Source organism: Pongo abelii, chromosome 6 (genome assembly GCF_028885655.2).
Source record: "Pongo abelii isolate AG06213 chromosome 6, NHGRI_mPonAbe1-v2.0_pri, whole genome shotgun sequence".
NCBI classification, from domain to species: Eukaryota; Metazoa; Chordata; class Mammalia; order Primates; family Hominidae; genus Pongo; species Pongo abelii.
In genome coordinates this window covers 127,375,639-127,391,450 of record NC_071991.2, presented here as the reverse complement: position 1 = coordinate 127,391,450, position 15,812 = coordinate 127,375,639, and the positions used below count along the sequence as shown (strand labels likewise).

At 38.2% G+C, this 15,812-nt stretch overlaps 1 protein-coding gene across 2 annotated transcripts in view; it reads right to left on the bottom strand.

The window, feature by feature from the left end:
* The window catches only part of KLHDC10 (kelch domain containing 10), a 60,726-nt gene that overhangs the window by 31,560 nt on the left and 13,354 nt on the right, over positions 1-15,812 (bottom strand). Inside the window, exon 2 of one of the 2 annotated variants that reach the window (XM_002818444.4) lies at positions 6,553-6,639. The exons of the other annotated variant lie outside the window; for it this stretch is intronic. Within the exon in view, the coding sequence (XP_002818490.1) occupies positions 6,553-6,639 (87 nt within the window). The remainder of the gene's footprint in view (positions 1-6,552; positions 6,640-15,812) is intronic. 2 annotated transcript variants of the gene reach the window in all.

The window sequence follows — 15,812 nt, the reverse complement described above, 5'->3', positions numbered from 1 at the left end:
AGTAACGTATAGGGAGGTACTTTTTGTTGGTTTGTTTTTGCATTTTTTCCTGTTTGGTCCTTTATACATGAAAGGCGTGCCCTTTATACGTGAAAACTCAGATTTTTTTTTTTTTTTTTTTTTTTGAGTCTTGCTCTGTAACCCAGGCTGGAGTGCAGTGACATGATCTCGACAACCTCTGCCTCCCGGGTTCAAGCAATTCCCTGCCTCAGCCTCCCGAGTAGCGGGGATTACAGGCACCTGCCACCACGCCTGGCTAATTTTTTTGTATTTTTAGCAGAGACAGGGTTTCACCATATTGGCCAGGCTGGTTTTGAACTGACCTCGTGGTTCACCCGCCTTGGCCTCCCAAAGTGCTGGGATTACAGGCCTCCCAAAGTGCTGGGATTACAGCTACCGTGCCTGGCCAAAACTCAGATTTTTAAATTTTCTCCCTTCCATTGTCTGATCTTTCCTTCTGTAACTCCTGTGAAATGGGTAGTTGATCACTCAGATCTATCCTCAAAGGATAATTTTCCTCATGTACTTTCTATCTGTAGGTCTTCTTTAGAGTCTGCAAATTTCCTCTATTTTATTTTTATGAAAAGTAACTGGTCTTAAGTGTATTGTTTAACCCTCCAACTGAGTTTTAATTTCAGCAATCAATTCTTCAATATAAAACTAATTCATTAATCATTACTTTTTATCCATGGAAGCATTTTTTGTTTTGTTTTGTTTTGTTTTTGTTAAGACAGAGTCTCGCTCTGTTGTCCAGACTGGAGTGCAATGGCGCGATCTCATCTCACTGCAACCTTTGCCTCCCAGGTTCAAGTGATTCCCATGCCTCAGCCTCACGAATAGCTAGGATTACAGGCGTGTGCCACCATGCCCAGCTAACTTTAGTATTTTTAGTAGAGATGGGGCTTCACCATGTTGGTTGGCCAGGCTGGTCTTGAACTCCTGGCCTCAAGTGATCCACCTATCTCGGCCTCCCAAAGTGCTGGGATTACAAGTGTGAGCCACCACGCCCTGCCAGGAAGCTGTTTTTTTTTTTAATTTATGGATCTAATTCACTCTTGGCTCTGTAAAGATACATTCTGTGATTAGAACTTCCTTAAGTTCCACTCCACTTGTTCATTATCTCTGTTTCTACCACAGGCAGCTGTTTTGTTTATTTTAGTCTCTTGTTAGTTTCCCTCAAATGTATGGTGAGCCTTTATCACCTACTCATATTAATAAATGAAGGGCTACATTGGTTAGTTATTATAAGAAATATGTGTTTCCTCAAAAGTTGTATTAATCTGCCTCCAAAACCCAAATGGAAGGTCTGTCTGAGTGTGGGTCTCTGCAGATAAGTGGCACACTGACAGACAGATTTCCCTTTACAAGTGGAGAAAAAGAAAGCAGTCTGACCTTATTATTGCCCAAATTGGCAGGCTGTATTTTGACGGTATTGTGCTTTAATGCATATGGATCCTTGATAGAGCTCCTCTTCTTGTTCTCCTCATTCCACTCTCCTCATCCATCTACTACAGAAGTCCATTCGCTAAGGCTCTGCTTTGTGCACTCTTCCTCCAGTCTTTTTTTTTTTTTTTTAAGAGGGAGTCTCGCTCTGTCGCCCAGACTGGAGTGCAGTGGCATGATCTCGGCTCACTGCAAGCTCTGCCTCCCGGGTTCATGCCATTCTCCTGCCTCAGCCTCCCGAGTAGCTGGGACTACAGGCACCTGCCACCACGCCTGGCTAATTTTTTGTATTTTTAGTAGAGACAGGGTTTCACCGTGTTAGCTAGGATGGTCTCGATCTCCTGACCTCGTGATCGGCCCATCTCAGCCTCCCAAAGTGCTGGCATTACAGGCGTGAGCCACTGCGCCCGGCCTTCTTCTTCCAGTCTTAATCCATGCTCACAATGCCTGCCTAATCCTCCCCAAGGCAAATCTTCTACTTTCCTTGAAATGTTCTCATGGCTTTATCCTGGAACTAATGCCATTGCTAGGGCGCTTTATATGAAGGCAGAGAAGGAGTAGGGGAAGTAACTGTTTTGAAGGCAATTCTTTCATTACCTGCCCTGATATTCCACCTTCCCCCCAAACTGCTCCATCTTCCTATACTTGCCGCCTCTATGCTTAAGAGTTTAAGAAAAGAGCCCTACTAAGACACTCTCTGACTTCCACCATGCAACAGGAGCATCTATTCTGGGTTGCATTTTATTCTGTGCTGGTTCCTCCATCATTATAATTCCAATTGTTTTCTAGTACCCTAAACTTTCTAAAAACTTCTGGCATTATAACAATAACAATAATGATAGCTAACACTAATTCAACATTTGCTATACGTAAAGAAACTCTCCTAAGTGCTCTGTAGATACTGTCTCTCTTGATCTCCACAGTAACTCTAGGAAGTAGATACTATTATCATCATTCTAATTTTACAGATGAGGCAACTGAGGCAAAAAAAGAATAAGCAACTTGCCCAAGGTCATACAATTGCTAAATGACAGAGCCTGGATTCAGACACAAGTAATCTAGTTTTAAAGTCTCCCTTTTCTGTTTTTTTTTTTTATTACAATGATTTATTCTTTGTCTTATGTCTGTTTTGTCATTTTCAATGACATCTGAGAAGTAGGGAAAAGTAAATGGGTATGTCAAGTCTGCCATTTTATAATAAGAACCATTGTTTTCATTACACCATTACTGTTTTCACTACACCACAATTTTAGTTGGTAGAAATATGTTTTAGAGAAGATGTAGGACCTAGTGAAGAGGAATCTAGTGACAGAAAATGGGCCCTATGAAACTGTCTACAATCTGAACCAAGAGAGGTGATATAAAGAATTCCAAAATATGAGGCTTGAAAGTGGCTATTTCAAAAGTATAGATAAGTTAAAAACAAACAAGCAAAACCACACAACCTATTGAAGCATTCAACAATAGCATTTTCATGTTCTCAACAATTCATTAGTTCACTGTCACCAATACCAGAGAGAAGTTGAGAACGTAATAAAATGTTAGTCCCATCCTATTTCCTGACAGTGGCCTTTACAATACTTTAATTCAAGGTCAAATACATATGATATACCTGCTACATGCATTATGCTACAAACTGGAGTAAAAATATGAAAGGCACTGTCCTATTGTCCCTGCCCTTACAGAGCTTACAGTCTAATGGGAGGCACAGACAAGTAAACAACTACAATTCAGTGCAATAAGTGCTATGATATAGGTAGGTACACAGAGGGTGCCATCAGAACAAAGAGGGGAGAGGCCTGCCAAGGAAGTTTCCCTGGAAATACTCTTGGACTGAGTGTTAAAGGATATGCTATTAATGCTATTATTGGTTGTTCTGGAGAGACTAAACTGAATTTATTATCCTTTGCCTAAAATCTACATCTAATTTCACTTCCACTTCCTTATATGTCAAATCGATTCCCTACTTTTTTTTTTTTTTTTTTTTAAATGAGACAGGGCCTCACTCTTTCACCCAGGCTGGAATGCAGTGGCAAGATTATAGCTCACTGCAGCCTCGAACTCTTAGTTGCAAGCAATCCTCCTGCGTCAGCCTCCCAAGTAGCTGGGACTACAGGCATGCCCCCACCACACCTGGCTAATTGTACATGCGTGCATGTGTGTGTATGTAGACAGACAGGGTTTCACTCTGCTAGGATTGCAGGTGTAGGCCACCATGCCCGGCCCCTATTCTCCATTCCTATTACAACTACCCTCATTTCAGTCTCCATCATTTTGCACACTGACAACTATAATAATCTCATAATTAGCCTTTAATTAAATTTCTTCACTAGCTAAAAAACCAAATCTGATCCTGAAAACTCCACTTGGGTGGTGCCCACTTGATCTGGGCCCTCTCCAGCCTCTTTTGTCCACTTCTTTCCCACTGTGCTGAACTTTCTCTAGATCTCTAAAAACACCATGTCCTGTTTTGCCTAAATGCCTTCACTCAAGCTGCCTGATCCCCATGGTTTGAGAGGATCCAACCCTCCTTTGCTGACACCTACTCAGCCTTTAAGCACATCCCTTCTGATGTCATCCTCATGGCCACTCCTCTGTCAGCCTCCTTCAGCCAAGTTGAGTCAGATACCTCTCCTGTGTGCTCCCATAGCATGCTACCTCATCAGAACACTTACCACAAATAATTATACTCAAATTATTCTGTAATCGTCTGTTTACCTGATTCTCTATTACTTAGATCATCAGGCTAGCACAGTACATAGGAAGCAATCAAGAAATACTGAAAGAACGAAAGAATGAACGAACGAACAAACGAAGAGACTTAAGCCTGTGAAAGTTGATGAGACAACTAAAGGAGATAATGGAGAGGACAGAACACTGGAACAATACCCACCTTGAGGAGGCAGGAAGAAAGAAGCTAGTGAAGGAAACAGAATGAACAATCAAAGAGGTAGGAAGAAAACATCTAGAACTATACAGTAAAGCAACCCAAAAAAAGAGAAAAATTTAAGAAGGGCAAGTAGTCAACAGCCTCAAACACTACATAGAGGTTAAAGAAGGTGAGAACTAATAGAAGGCCACTAGTGATCCTGATGTTGCTGATGCTGAGTTAACTCCCACCTCAATTCCAGCACTGCCAGGGGCCACCTTTCTCAACCACTGATTGAGGCTATTGAGGGCTTACAAATAACCAATGGTATAAAACTTACCTGTGCAATCTTTTTTCTCCACAATCAAAAAATTGAAAAACAAACACCATACAAAAGAAAATAAAATCCCCATCATACAGATACAACCTGTTATGTCACTATTTGTTTTTTATGTTTATATGTTTTATATCATTGTTATTATGTTGAATTATATATCCTAAACAATTCCTTAATTATGCTTATATTTAATATGTATAATTAATTATATTAATATAACTAAAATGAAGTTTAATTTATGCTTTATTCAGCACAAGTTAGATTTCTCATTGGAAATTGGTAAATTAGCATTCTAATTTATAAATAGAAAAAAGAAAAAATGCTATAGAATTAGACATGCCTGCTTGGCCATGTGTGTACAATGGCTTTCCTGTCATATAATACTAAAATCATCTGATTTTTTTCTTTTTTTTTTGAGAAAAGTCTCACTCTATCGCTCAGGCTGGAATGCAGTGGCGCAATCATGGCTCACTGCAACCTCTGCCTCCTGGGCTCAAGTGATCCTCCCACCTCAGCCTCCCACGTAGCTGGGACTATAAGTGTGCACCACAATGCCCAGCTAATTTTTGTATTTTTTACAGAGACAGGGTTTCACTGTGTTGTCCAGGTTTCTCTTGAACTCCTGGGCTCACGCAATCTGCCCACCTTGGCCTCCCAAAGAGCTGGGATTACAGGTATGAGCCACCCAGCCTGGCCCTTAATTTTTACTAACAAAATTTACTCATGCTAAAAGGTAGTACACCATCTTAAGAATCTTATCTTGACCCATTTTACGGTTGATTTTATGCATGCTCTGGAGCTCAGGTGCCAAAAATAGGTTAGGAACTAGATATACAAACATCTATAGCAGTTGCAGGATTTTTTCCTAGGTTAAAAAAAAAAAAAAAAAAAAAAAACTCCAGTTAAAATTAGATACACTGGGTTGTAAATAATTTAATACAGTCTAAATTACAACATTAAGTATGCTTGTGTGATAATTTGTTATATCTAGAAAAATAGTGTGAACCAGAGTTTTCAACCCTCTTTTGAGATTTTCTTTTTTCAGTATGGAGTATGTATTAGTAGAAAAAATAAAAAGTAGAAGGAATGCAACATTTCTAAAAGTAAAAACTGCTAGGTCAAAGGGTATGAATATTTCTAAGGTTTTTAATACATATTACCAAACTGGTTTCAGAAAAGCTGTATAAAATTTACACTTCCTTCAATATATGAGCTTTATCTGCCCATACCCTTGCCAACATTGGGTATTCTTATTTTTGGTCTTTGCTCATCTAATAGGTAAAAACATCTTATTGTTTTAATTGTTGTGTGTTTATAATAATAGCAAAAATAAATACTGTTCATAATTATTGGCACTTCTTTTTAACAAATTGATAATTCTATATCCTTTTACCTATTTTTCTAGTGGGCATTTGTTTTTAACCTATTGGTTTATAAGAACTCTTTATATATTCATATTACCCCTTTGTTACAAATAATTCTCTTTTTTATCTTTTAATATAAGACATTTGACATAAGAGGTTTTTTATTTTATACCATTACATAATCTTTTATTTCTTCCTTAGAATCATATTTATCTTTCCCACATCCATATTTTATAGATTATTCACTCAAAATTCTTTCTAATATGGCTACTGTAGAATACCATTTATATCAGTGAGATGATTTATCTCTACGATCTAATAATACACTAAGTGATTCTGACTCCCTGAAACTTACAATTACAATCCCAAAGTGGCCAACAAGAAACAGGTTTAAAATTAAGTTCTAGATTTTTCTTATTCCAACTGTTTCATTAGCTGTTTAGATGATTTTTAAAAACCAGAGTTTTGAGCTTAGAAAATTCATTCAAAGTTCCCTTTAACCCATACGAAGCACAGATCTCTTGCTAGTTATCACCCACCTCTCAAAAACCTGTTAGGGATCCTTATGATGGGACAGGACTGAATGAAGCGCCTCCTAACTGGGTCCCATCGTATTTTCTTCTTACCTGTTACCACAATTATCAGCAATAAGTCAGACACATACAACACATGGCAAATAATACATAGTTACTGTAGTTATAAAGACAGAAAAACAGGAAACAAAACAATACTTGAATACAGAAAGAAAGTGACGTAAAGTAGCATTTAACCCTGTTTTGGAAGTCAAAATTAAATTAACATATAAGCAGTGATGAAGGTTTTCAACTCTTACCCCCAAAAGAATACAATTCTGTGCACCGTTTTTGGGAATTCTGGTTCAATAGTATGTGCACTCAATAATCACCAATGCCATCTTGTGGCAAAAATTCACCAGGAGCTTTATGAACAGACTAGAAACGATGACATTTTTAAGTCAGTTAATTTCAAAATGGAGCTCTGAAACTAATTGGACATAACAGAGGCTCCTGTTCTCTTCAAGGTTATATTAATTATATGGTTAAGAAGATAAAGCAATGGGCACCATTCTTTAAATATGAAATAAGCTGACTCTACTATAATTAAATTTTAAAACAGCAACCAAATTAAACAAACATTTAATATCTTGGCACTTCCATGGGGGAAGGGAGGGAAGGGGCTCATCTGCCTTCCCAGGAAGCAAATTACCTCCATGTTAACCCCAATTAAAATATGTTTTCTTATAAAATAGAATAAAAACCTAATTAAATTAATGGAACTATTATGGGGTAATTATCTCTTTTCCCAAAGTTTTGATCGCTCCCAAAGATAGCTCTTATTGACAATAAAAACAATTAACACTTGCATAATGTTGAGGGTTTACAAAGAGCTTTCACATATATTACCTCATATAATTCTCACAACAATCCTGTATTGATTCAACAATCATTTTATTAAGCATCTGCTATGCCTGGAGCCCTATGCTAGGACCTGAGATTGCAAAACAAGGACATGATTCCTGCTCTTCAGAGCCCATGGTCTCATGAGGAAGGCAGATGTGTAAACAAATAATTACATTACAGTGAAGGAACTGCTGTAACAGGAGCTACCAAAACACTTTGAAGAAGATAGTATCATCATAATTTTTCAAGCAAGGAAGCTAAAGGAAAATTAAATTAAATGACTTAATGCCAGAGCCAGGATTCAAGCGAGGCCTTCTGACTCTAAAAACTTGCCTCTTCCCACTACACCATATTTTATCCTGTCTTAAATTCCCTAGAAAAAGAACAGTTTTTATTTTCGGCAACTGGAAATATATATTCAGATGTCCATCAGCAGGGTCTAGTTTGCTTACTACAGAACTTGTACATAGAGATATACAAATTCTGTATAATGAAATGGCATCACCTGCACATTTGCACTTAATTTTGTAGAGAATACAGACTCATGGAAAAGGAGAATTACTTATTTTGCAAAATGATTTATCTTTTAATATTCTAAATCATTTTAAATCAATTTAAATCATTTTAAATCAATGATTCTCAAATGCTGGTCTACAGACCACTGCTAGGCTAAGGTGAAGATTCACCAGTCCAACACAAAATGAGAAAAATATGGACAAGGCAATAAGTTTTTCAAAAAGCTAAAATGTTCCATTTAAAGGTCTGCTGTTTTTTCAGAGATTAGAACCTTTTTGTTGTTAAATATTCTTTACTTTATGAAATGATGCTGATAAGAAAATGGTAGTTGGTTTTCTTTTTAATATTCTTTCGTGGAAAAACTGAAAATTTGCAAGCCCATATCTACTATAAATATACATATATGGACAAATATAAGTATATATATATTTTTTAATGTACAGGTTTATGACATTCAACAGTCTAGAGAACCATTGTTTTAAATCAATACAGTATGTGTTGAGATGACTCCAGAGTCCAAAACTGTAAACCACACTGTCAAAGGATACATTAAATATATAAGAAACCTCCCTTGCCCTTAAGTTTACATTCTAATTAGGGAGACAAGACAGACACACAAAACAATTAGCAATACAAGACAGAATATAACAAGTGATTAGCTTAAAATTTGACATTTTTATGTATCAAAAGCATTAAAATGTACATACCCTTTGACCCAGCTATTCCACTTCTAGGAATCTATTCCTAAAGAAACAATCATAGATGCATGGAAAGATGTATGGACAAAGATATTAACTATGGTATTATTTATAATGGTAAAAAATTAGAAACACTTTCAATGTCCAATGATAGGGGATGGTTAAGTATGCTAAATAAACATACTTAAATATGCTCATATTCTACATACCACTGAAGAGTATATACAAAACTATTAACATGACAAAACATTCACAATATATTGCAAATGAAAAATACAATGTACAAAATAGTATTAAAGTATGATACCATTTTAGTAAAGAAAAAACTATTTTTATATATTCAGAAAAAATACACAAAAGAGTACGTCAAATTAATGTATTTGACTGTAGTTATCTTTGGATGTTTCTAATGAATTATTTTTGTTTTTTCCCCTTTATGATGGTCTTTATTTTCCAAGCTCTCTGAGTAGGCATTACTTTTAGACTGGAAGAAAAACAATACTGTATTATTTTAATTTTTTAAAAAAGTGATTAGAAAAAAATACTGGAAAGAAACATACCAAAGTCTTAATACTGGTTATGATTGGGCTTGAGGTTATTATCCCTTTTATGTTATCCATAAATTCTACGATATATGATTTTATAATGGAAAAATATAAAAAACTACTTTGGAGTAACACTGAGGGAATAACATTAAAAATTACCAAACCGGACCTGGCGTGGTGGCTCACGCCTGTAATCCCCGCGCTTTACGAGGCCAAGGTGGGCAGATCACTTGAGGCCAGGAGTTTGAGACCAGCCTGGCCAACATGCCAAAACCCCATCTCTACTAAAAATATATAAAAATTAGTCAGGCGTGGTGGCAGGTGCCTGTAAACCCAGCTACTCAGGAGGCTGAGACAGGAGAATCACTGGAACCCAAGAGGCGGAGGTTGCAGTGAGCTGAGATCGTGCCACTGAACTCCACCCTGGGCGACAGAGCGAGACTCTGTCTCAAAAACAAAAACAAACAAAAATAATTAACAAACCAAAACTGTAATAAAAAACCCTTTTTATGTCTTCTCAGGGCTTCTATCAAACATCTTTGGCATGTCTCTCTCTCAGCAACCAGCATAAGTCTGTATGCATAGACTCCTGTTGACTCTGCGGAGGTTATTCAATCAAGGCAGGCACTGACTTCAAAACCCATTTTATTCTTTCATCCAAACAGCAGAAAAAAGAGAAACTAGCAACGTAACAGTGTGACACCAACACAAATGTACTTCTTAAATTTTTAAATAAATGTATGCCTCTCCAGTTTCATATAAATATATTACTGGTCTGAACTTTTATTCATTGAAGTTTTAATTTTTATATATTCAAAGTGCCAACCTTCCTAAGTGATAGCTTCGACTCTTCAAAACAAAAATATAGGCCGGGTGTGGTGGCTCACGCCTGTACTCCCAGCACTTTGGGAGGCTGAGATCGGCAGATCACCTGAGGCCAGGAGTTCGAGACCAGCCTGGCCAACATGGCGAAACCTCATCTCTACTAAAATACAAAAAAAATTTGCTGGGCATGGTGTCATGCACCTGTAGTCCTGGCTACTCAGGAGGCTGAGGCAGGAGACCTGCTTGAGGGCAGGAGAACTGCTTGAGCCCAGGAGGCCGAGGTTGCAGTAAGCCAAGATCACGCCACTGCACTCCAGCCTGGATGACAGAGTAAGACTCTGTCTCCACAAAAATAATAATAATAATAATTTCTTCAATAATTTCATCAATTTTTTTTGCTAGTTTTTAATTTTTTTCTCTTTTTTACTATGTTTACTTTGCTATAAATATAACAGTCATTGGCTGAATTAAGATGGTAGGCTGAGCACAGTGTGAGCAAGCTCACCTTCCCCTAAAATCTCCCAAATAACAAAAAAAGTCATTAAAAAAAAAAGACATAATTAAAAGAAAACAAGAAATGCCCTTAGTGGACTAATACTATGAGGAATCACTAGAAGATGAAAAGCAGATAGAATCAGACTAAAGAAGACACCACAGTCCTGCACACCAAGAGCAGAGGACCAGGGCAAGTGGAGGGACCAACTCTCAGGGTCAACTAAGCCCCAAGGTAAAAGACAGCAGGAAGAAGTGAAACCATTTTAAACATTTACAGCCTAAGTGATTGGAATGTAGCACAGAAGTTACATAGCAGGTTAACCCCTCCCAGCCATTTACCTCTTTGAGTCAAGCATTATAGAATAGAGGTATTTGCTCCCAGATGGGAACAGTGGCAAAAACAACAAAGGTGTCACTCTCCAGCTACAACAATGAGTGTGAACACTGGGATCAGAGAGAGAAGGTAGAACCCTGTGGGGATACTAACACCCAGGCAGAAGAGGGGACAGTCACACTGAAGGAGTCTGGCAACTAGTACACTTCATCTCATTGCTTATTCCATCCCTATCCACAATCTGTGGAGACCTGCTGCAATAAATAGATGTAACACTCACAGCAAGGCTAACTAGGACTCACAGATAAAGATGATTGAGCATAAAACTAAGGCCCAAGCATGAAGAAGTATTATAGAAAAGTATATTAAAAAGTTAAGACACAAAAGAAAATCGAACAATATTAAAATTTCAACTACCTTTTTGTTTGTTTTGCCAAAATGAACAAGCTAATCCTATATTTCAGATGGAAAAAAGCAAGAAACCCAGAATATCAAAACAATCTTGAAAAAGAAGTGAAAGAAGACTCATACTTCCTCATTTCAAAACTTTCTGCAAAGATACAGTATTCAAAAACTGTGGTACTGGTATATGGATGGACATACAGATTAAATGAATGAAATTGAGAGTCCAAAAGTAAATCCTAACATCCATAGTCAATTGATTTTTTTGACAAGGGTGACAAGACTATTCAGTGGGGAATAAATAGTCTTTTCAACAAATTGTACTGGGACACTTGGATATAGTTTTACATTTAGAATTCTATACCTACTCCACCTCTTGCTTAAGGAGAGTGAAATAAAGAAATTTTTTTATATGCAAGGACCCAAAAAGTTTGCTTCCTTCAGACTTCTGATGAAATAATTACTCAAAGATATATAACTGGATTGTTTTTTTAAAAAAATTAATGCAAGAATAACAAGGCCAAAGAAAAGAGTAAGAAGAGAAACCAGTAAAACCTTTAAGTCTAAATATGCTCTGACTGGGGAAAAAAACATTACTAACATTCAAAACTATAATCTCAGATGCTATCAACAGGAATATTTATAAGGGTAGGAAGGGAGGCTGAGAGAAGGAAAACCAGAAGAACATTAAAGTATATGTCTTATTCAGATGAAGGATATAGAAAATGACTAACATAGATGTTGATGAAAAAATATAAATTGAAGTATTGTGTAAAAGATTTAAGAATACTAGCTGGCTTCACTGGTGAATTCCTCCAAACATTTAAGAGCCAATTGCCAAGTCAAATTGATATAAGTAACCAAAGGTCTCATTCTAGAGAACCTGAAGACACATGTAAGAAGTCAGTTCTAATTTTCTAAAAATGAGAGAGACTAGTAACAGTAGTTGCCAAAGTGTTTTATCAAAACTGATCATGGTGGCAAGGATGCAGAGGAATTGGATGAGTTGTACTTTGCTGGAAGGAATGTAAAATGATACACACATACTCTGAGAGACAGTATGGCAGTTTCCTACAAAACTAAACATATGCTTACCGTACAACTCAACAATTACATTCTTGGCCATTTACCCCAGAGAAATGAAAACTTATGTCCACACAAAAACCTGTACACAAACGTCCCTAACAGCTTTATTCACAATAGCCGAAACATGGAAACAATCCCAATATCCTTCAGTGAAATGAACGGTTAAACCTGTGGTACAACCATGAACTATTCATGCAACCAATAGGAAAAAAAAAATAGTGTCAAAAGGTTACATACTGTATGATTTTACTCACATAACATTCTTGAAATGACAAAATTTTAGAGAACAGATTAGTGGTCACTAGGGGTTTGCCAGGGAAGGTGGCTGTGACCGTATCAGGGTACCACCAGGGAGCCTTGTGATGGAACTGTTCTGTATCTTGACTGTGGTGGCCACAAGAATCTAACATGAAATAAAATTGTACAGAATATGATACACACACACACACACAAGTACATGTAAAACTGATGAAATCTGAGTAAGGTCACTGGATTGTATCAATGTCAATTTCCTAGTTGTGTTATCGTACAATAGTAACAGGATGTTATCATTCCAAGAAATTGCCTGGGGAAGGGTATATGGATCTCTCAATATTATTTCCTTCCCTTCTCTTTTTTTTTTTTCTTTAAGACAGAGTCTTGCTCTGTCACCCAGGCTAGAGTGCAGTGGCATGATCTTGGCTCAGTGTAACCTCCACCTCCTGGGCTCAAGCGATCCTCCTACCTCAGCCTCTCAAGTAGCTGGGACTACAGGTATGTGCCACCACAACTGGCTAATTTTTGTATTTTTTGTAGAGATAGGGTCTCACCATGTTGCCCAGGCTGGTCTCAAACTCCTGGGCTCCAGTGATTCGCCCGCCTCGGTCTCCCAAGTGCTGGGATCACAGGTGTGAGCCACTGCACCCAGCCAATATTATTTCTTAAAACTGTAAATGAATCTACAATTCTCAAAGTAAAAGGCATAAAAATTAAATAAAAACCAAAAGGAAGAAAAAAAAGATGGTGCCAATATGGCTTACATTCAAAATGATATATCTAAAACAATTATGAATATTTAACAATTAGAACTATTAAGCCAAGGTGGACAGATCACCTGAGGTCAGGAGTTCGAGACCAGCCTCAACATGGAGAAACTCCTTCTCTACTAAAAAAAATACAAAATTAGCCGGGAGTGGTGGTGCATGCCTGTAATCCCAGCTACTCGGGAGGCTGAGGCAGGAGAATTGCTTGAACCTAGGAGGCAGAGGTTGCGGTGAGCCAAGATCGCACCATTGCACTCCAGCCTGGGCAACAAGAGCGAAACTCCATCTCAAAAAAAAAAAAAAAAATTAGAACTATTGAATCAGAGAAAATGATCCAAGAATTCTGACTTAGGTGGCTACAACATGTGGTACAGTCCTACTCCTATATACAATTCAGGATCTATAAAGAATTTCAAAAGAGAAGCAAATTAATACTGTATTTGGAATCACTGCACAGTTGCACAGATTGCTTACTGCATAAGAGCTCCAGGCAAAGTGTCTAAGGGAGGCTAAATCTAGCCTTCACTCTATTCTCCAATGTACCCATGGGACTATGTCTACCTGGAAGAGGAACCCTTTTAAAATTTCACAATGGCATACTTTGAGCTAACAGTGACCTACTTGTTAAGTAAACGACTTTCTTTTAAATTTAGGATAATCGACATTTACTATCTACTCTATGCCCAACACCTTTATATACTGAGTATCTACTCTATGCTTAGCACTTATAAATACTCTTTTTTTTGGCGGGGCGTGGGAGAAGTAGACACAGGGTCTAGCTATGTTGCTCAAGCTCGTCTTGAACTCCTGGACTCAAGAAATCCTCCTGCTTCTGTCTCCCAATAGGGAGACAACAGGCATGTGCCATCACACCTGGCTCATTTTTGTTTATTTTGTAGAGATGCGGCTGGGGTTTCACCATGTTACCCAAGCTAGTCTCAAACTCCTGAGATTACAGACATGAGCCACCACGCCCAGCAGTCTTTTTCAATTTTAACATTTTATGATTCTAAGAAGTTACAGACAAGGAGAATAATTTAAAAGATAAAAGTTCATTTTAAACTCTTATTTCTTTACTGTACATGGGTTTTTTTCTGTAAGATTTACCAAAAATCTTGCCTGCGTTTGTACTTTATATGTCTCGATGTGAATGTGCCTATCTTGAAATACTAACTATAGCCAGAGATTGTTTTTCTTAATTGAGTATCATCTCCTTCCTTTTTATCTCCAGCAAAACTTCACTTAGAAAAATAAATTGAGGCCAGGGGCAGTGGCTCAGGCCTGTAATGCCAGCATTTTGGGAGGCCGAGGAAGGTGGATCACTTGAGGTCAGGAGTTCAAGACCAGCCTGGCCAACATGGTGAAATCCTGTCTTTACTAAAATAGCTGGGTGTGGTGGCGGGTCCCTGTAATCCCAGCTACTCGGGAGGCTGAGGCAGGAGAATCGCTTGAACCTGGGAGGCAGAGGTTGCAGTGAGCCGAGATTGTGCCACTGCACTCCAGTTTGGGTCACAGAGTGAGACTCTGTCTCAAAAAAAAAAAAGAAAGAAAGAAAAAGACAAACAAAAAACCAAACTAGAGAAGTGATCAATTTTGAAAGTGAAGACACGGCCGGGACTGGTGGCTCAAGCCTGTAATCCCAGCACTTTGGGAAGCTGGGGAAGGTGGGTCATTTGAGGTCAGGAGTTCGAGACCAGCCTGGCCAACATGGTAAAACCCCCGTCTCTACTAAAAATACAAAAATTAGCCATGTGTGGTGGTGCATGCCTGCAATCCCAGCTACTCAGGAGGCTGAGGCAGGAGAATTGCTTGAACCCAGGAGGCAGAGGTTGCAATGAGCCAAGATTGCACCACTGCACCCGAGCCTGGGGACAGAGCCAGACTAAGTCTCAAAAAAAAAAAAAGTGAAGACACAACTTTTCTTTATGAACTCACTTTCCCTTCTCTCAGGTCATTTTCTGTTGGCAAATGCAATGCCTTCCAGGAAAATACCTAGATCTGACTGAAGGATATAAAAGCTTATATTGGACTAAACCCAGCAAAAAGCAAGTAATAGTCACTAATTAGCAAATTTTTAATATCTAATATCTGATATTTTTAAAGTTACTTTAAAAAGTATAATATGGCCAGGCGCAGTGGCTCACACCTGTAATCCCAGCACTTTGTGAGGCCGAGGCGGGTGGATCACTTGAGGTCAGGAGTTCGAGACCAGGCCTGGCCAACATGGTGATACCCTGTCACTACTAAAAATACAAAAATTAGCCAGGCGTGGTAGCGAGCACCTGTAATCCCAGCTACTCGGGAGGCTGAGGCAGGAGAATCGCTTGAACCCGGGAGGTGGAGGTTGCAGTGAGCCGAGACTGTGCCATTGCACTCCAGCCTGGGCGACAAGAGCGAGACTCCATCTCAAAAAAAAAAAAGAAAAAAAGAAATTCCATATTTCTGTTTTAGGTTTGTG